This window comes from Miscanthus floridulus, chromosome 16, assembly GCF_019320115.1.
Source record: "Miscanthus floridulus cultivar M001 chromosome 16, ASM1932011v1, whole genome shotgun sequence".
NCBI classification, from domain to species: Eukaryota; Viridiplantae; Streptophyta; class Magnoliopsida; order Poales; family Poaceae; genus Miscanthus; species Miscanthus floridulus.
In genome coordinates, this window is record NC_089595.1 from 17432155 (window position 1) to 17437452 (window position 5298).

Genomic DNA, 5298 nt, shown 5'->3' on the forward strand with positions numbered 1-5298 from the left:
GCTAGCGAAATTGCACACAAAGATGACCGAAGCTTAGCAAGTGTGAGATGCTAATCTCATCTCATTGCACCTCTAGTGAAACATTTTGCAATACCATTATTATAAAGGCAAATACCATCCGTGACCATGGATATTGAGGGAACATAGTAGTTGTTGCAAGGACATTGTGTAATTTGCTAGAGATGGACCTTTGGCTCCACTATAAATAGCGGAGCACTGTAACTGACAAGATAGAGAAAGATTGTTAACCGTGTTCGAAAATGAATAGAGAGATGAGAGAGTAAAGAAAAGTAATTCATTTTTCGTTGTTGGTATGAAAGACTAACTTGTAATGTTTATCTCTCTTATTAGGCTAGTCTCAGCGGGGTTTCGTATCCCAGTTTCCAAGGCTTACATATGTTGGAAACAGTGTGGACTGATTTCATCCCCATAAAACTCAATTTATTCTCGTAAAACTTTAATCATCTCTCTATTCATTAGTATAGTATCATGTCAGCATATTTGCTAAGTTGATAGCTTATTTAGTATTAATGAAACTCTCATGAAACCTCGAGTGAGACTACCTTACGATTCGAGCTGCTGGAGGAGCATTATTCATGGTCTAGAGTTCTATTAATTCGACATGTATTTATGGTGTAAAAATTTGAGTTATGCCAAGATGGATGGGAAGAGCTAATGATCACACGAGGGCAATAACGTAGCTAGGTACGAAAGCGCACGGGAACTTGGAAGCATCATGAGATTTTTCCAATGCCCGTATCCACGTGCATTAGCTCGCAAAGAATCTCTCCGTCCAGTATGTAGTACAGGCAATTAAGTAATTGGTGCTCTGATCAAGATAAAAGAAAAGTACGTTATGTCTCCTGAGCAACGCAAACTGATGATAATATAAATTACTCCAACTAGCTACTTCATTGTCGGTGGCGCTTGCATGCGTTGAACTTGAAGTAATACAAGTTGATGTGTTGGTCTAGTCCAAAAAGATCGTACGTGTAGCAAGTTAGCTAGCTAGGTTACTCTGGTCATCTATAAATACCACGCAAAGCCATGAGCATTACACAACACAAAAGGCGCACTAGACACAAGAGATCGAGATATAGCATAGCTAGCCCTTGCTGCATTCGTCGTTAACTAGCTAGCAAGCAATGGAGAACCCTCCGAGTTTCGTAGTGACTCCCATCGCTACACCTGTATCAGCGGAGTTCACCAAACTCAGCTTCCGTAGCTTGTATATTCGCCGGACTGGTCCAGGCAGCCGGGAGATATCCATGGATGGAAAATCTGATCTCGGCAAAAGATATTTCAGTGACTTCCCGGTATACGATGGTACTGGTCCCGAGGCTAAACTCGTGGCTCGTGTACAGGGAGTCTCAGTCCAAGCTGGTGGCACACACCAAATATTCACCATCGTGTTTGAGGCTGAGAGGTACATACGTATTTATGTATGTATATTGTATGCCATACCTTCTCTGCTCCATGTTTCATACGTATAAAATGGTATATGTGTAATCTGCATGTATGCATATATTGAACTGATTTACCCTAGCTACCATACGAAATATACAGGTTTAAGGGCTCCACGCTCCTTACCAATGGAGTGATAACAGGTGGATCTGATGAATGGGCAATTTACGGTGGAACTGGAGTGTTTGCTATGGCAAACGGTGTCATTAAAAGAAAATATCTTGCTGATAGGAATGGTGGGAATTCTGATGAACTTACCATGGAAGTTTTCTGCCCGATGCTTGGTTCATCACAGCAGCCAAAGGTACGATGAGCGAGAGAAATCTATATATCTTTGATAGATACAATGTAATCAGATCAGCTGCATGCATGCTGAAGGACAGTAACGGCCTTTTGTTTTTGGATAGAGTAAAACTTTGTGGATATATACTGGATGCAGGGCTCTGTCACGAAGATTGGATTATGGGGTGGACAGGGAGGGTCACAACAGGACATAACGGTGCCACCAAAGCGTCTGCAGAGCCTCACCATTCGCAGTGGCAATGCCATTGACTCTATTCAGTTCACCTATACCGACAAAGCTGGTCAGAAGCACACTGCTGGCCCATGGGGTGGATTTGGTGGCACTCCTCAAACGGTGAGTGAGTTTCTTTGTCATTTGGATTATATTATATATTATATATATTACTATCTTGTCTATCAACAAATACTAGCTAATCAATGATGAAAATATGTATCACGCATAACGGAGATTTTTTTCTCTGCTGATTTTTTTTCTCTGCCACACAGAAGCAGCGAGTGTTACCAAACATTCGGCCTTTTATATACAGACTCTTAAATATATACCTTCCTCATGCGTGCAGATCGATCTTTGCGACGCCGAGTACGTCAAGGAAGTTTCAGGAACAATAGGCACGTATGGAAATAGTACTTTCTTAAGCTCATTCAATCTTGTCACCAGCTCCAGAACCTTGGGCCCATGGGGCATCAAGGATGGGACACCTTTCTGCATTACCGCGCCAGCCAACAGCAGCATTGTGGGATTCTATGGACGTTCGGGAAGCCTCGTCGATGCCATTGGTGTTTACGTGCGTGAACTTTGAACAGCAGGCCTAGCTACTGCGCCTGCTCGATGATCCTTTAATAATTTGGTTCCCAACTTCACTTTGCTTTGTTTCACGGCACAATTAATAAATACAGTTAGCTAGCTAGAGACAGTGATGCACTCCGGCATATGTTGTCTCTATATATGGCCTCCATTGTCCTGTGTAAAACAAAGGTCTTGAACTCTTGATCAAAGACTGCTGTTGTGTTATCAAATCATTTCCTTTTTTCAGTCTGGGTTGTTTTTGCATTGAACAATGCTTTATTGATGTTTAGTATTACTTACACCAATTTCTGATTATTACGAGCACCAAATATGACGTACTGCCTAAATTAGTCAAAGATCTCATTTGCCAACTACAAGCGTGGTAGAAGTAAAATTTTCAGCATATTTGTACACCCTCATTTCACAAAACCTTGTATCCACACGACAACCACACACTTCTCGGATTTGCTCTAGTTTCGTCCCTATGTGGTGGAAAGGCAAATCATTATTATCACGTAGATTTCTGTTTTTTTCCAACTGCCATAGTGTAAAGGCGAATTATTATCGATCTGGCTTTTGTTTTTTTTCCCACGCCGTGGTGGAAAAGCGAAACATTATCGAGTAGATTTTTGTTTTGTTCCCTACTGCCGTGGTGGAAAGACGAATTGTTATCGAGCAGATACTTTTCTTTTTTCTCCACTGCCGTGATGGAAAGGCGAAAGATTATCGAGCAGACTCCTGTTTTTTCCCCGCTGCCACCGTGTAAAGGAGAATCTTTATCGAGCAAACTTCTGTTTTTTCCTATCATCGCCGTGGCGTGGAAATGTGAACCAGCTCCTGTATTTTTTATTCAGTGCACGAAATTAAAGACGCGTCCCAAGCCCGTCCACTAATTTAATTAATTAATTAGGAACAACAAGCTAGCTATATCTAGGTCACGCGCGCTGATCATCTATAAATATATGTAGCCAGCCTTCGTTCTTTAGAGCATCACACAACACAACACAAGCCACAAACACACTACAAAAGCAGAGGCCCGCAGAGAGATCAGCAAAGCACAGTAGCTAGCAATGGCGACGAAGCCTCCGAGTAGCGTAGTGGCTCCCATGGCTGCACCCTTACCGGTGGAGTTCACCAAATTCACCTTCCGTACCTTGTATATTCATCGCACCGATCCAGGCAGCAAGGAGATGTCTCAGGCAGGGAGACCATCTGATCAGCTGGGGCGAAGAAACATCAGTGACTGCCCCATATATGATGGCCGTGGTTCTGATGCCAGCCTAGTGGGTCGCATACAGGGAATCACAGTCCTAATTAGCAATGCACACCAATTAGTCACCATCGTTTTTGAGACCGAGAGGTAGGAGCATATGTATGCATGCATGTGCACTGCGATTTCAGTTCATTTCATTTATGGTTAAACTTTCAGAAACCACTGCTGGGTCAATTATCGGTCTCTCTTTCATTTTATCCATTATAATTACAAAATAAATCCATGCATGTGCAAATAATTAATTCATCGTCGATTGATCAGGCTTAAGGGCCCCACGCTCCTTACCAATGGAATGGTAACGGCTGGGTCTGATGAATGGGCAATCTACGGTGGAACTGGAGTGTTTGCTATGGCGACCGGTATCATAAAAAGGAAGAATCTTGCCGATAGGACTGGTGGCAACATTGATGAACTCAGCATGGAAGTTTTCTGCCCGGTGTTTGGCTCATCAAAGCATCCAATTTAGTTTGAACAGCTTTCTACCCGGACGGCTACTACTACCTGCTTGATCGATTATCCTTTAATTCGGTCGTCATATATCATCCTGTGTGAAATAAAGGTCTTGCGTCTATATATGGCCGTCATCGTCCGTGTTCTATCTATATGTTAGTGTCTATATATATGGTCACCACAGGTCTGTATGTGTCAAATAAAGGTCGAGCAAAACTGTCGTCACTAGTAGAGAACAGACCTTTGATCCTCGGCGAAAATGGGCTGTACTCCTAGAATTTTTTGCCCCCGGGACTAGAAATACCTTTAGTCCCGGTTGGAGGCTCCAACCGGGACTAAAGGTCCCTGCCCAATGGCTACTGCGCCAGACAGAGGTGGCAGGGACCTTTAGTCCCGGTTGGAGCCTCCAACCGGGACTAAAGGTATACTTTTACTCCCGGTTGGTGGATCCAACCGGGAGTAAAGGTCTACTCCCGGGCCATGGCTGCGCCCGGGGTTGGAAAGTTACCTTTAGTCCCGGTTGGATCCACCAACCGGGACTAAAGGTCCCCCCTTTATATATCGGCCGTCTCCTTCTTCCTCTCCGAGCCCGAGCTCAGCGTATTTTGAAGCTCACTGCAGTAGTGTTCTTGCTTCCTCCCTCCCTCCATTGTTGCTCCATCCATTCTTCGATTCCTCCATCGATTTCTTTGATTTCTCCATCGATTCTTCAGTTGTAAAGGTTACCAATCTCATACTCTCATTTTTCACCATTGTTTTATCTCATTTTGTTCACTATATATATATATGGTTCTTTATTGTGGTTTTTTTCATTTGTAAGCAATTTGAGCTCAAAATCACTTCAAGCTTGCATATTTACATGAAAGAAGGTTAAAGTAGCTAGTTGAACTTGCGGACCGTGTTCATCTCGGCGACCATGTTCTCTGCCGAGCGGTAACGGACGTCAAGGAGGAGCTTTGATTCTACGAGGGAGAGCGGCAACGGTCGTGGAAGACCGTGTTCCCTTCCTTGTAGAATCGGA

General features: G+C 43.4%; 2 protein-coding genes across 2 annotated transcripts; both read left to right on the forward strand.

Annotated features, from left to right (window-relative positions):
• The first annotated feature begins 1078 nt into the window (after positions 1–1078).
• On the forward strand, positions 1079–2791 carry LOC136514086 (uncharacterized). The gene is made up of 4 exons (XM_066508069.1): positions 1079–1426; positions 1567–1768; positions 1904–2101; positions 2328–2791. Exons 1-4 carry the CDS (start codon positions 1146–1148, stop codon positions 2565–2567), a joined length of 921 nt encoding a protein of 306 aa, XP_066364166.1. The 5' UTR covers positions 1079–1145; the 3' UTR covers positions 2568–2791.
• Positions 2792–3563: 772 nt separating this feature from the next.
• LOC136510056 (pterocarpan synthase 1-like) lies at positions 3564–4408 on the forward strand. The gene is made up of 2 exons (XM_066504629.1): positions 3564–3914; positions 4089–4408. Exons 1-2 carry the CDS (start codon positions 3625–3627, stop codon positions 4291–4293), a joined length of 495 nt encoding a protein of 164 aa, XP_066360726.1. The 5' UTR covers positions 3564–3624; the 3' UTR covers positions 4294–4408.
• The last annotated feature ends 890 nt before the right edge of the window (positions 4409–5298 follow it).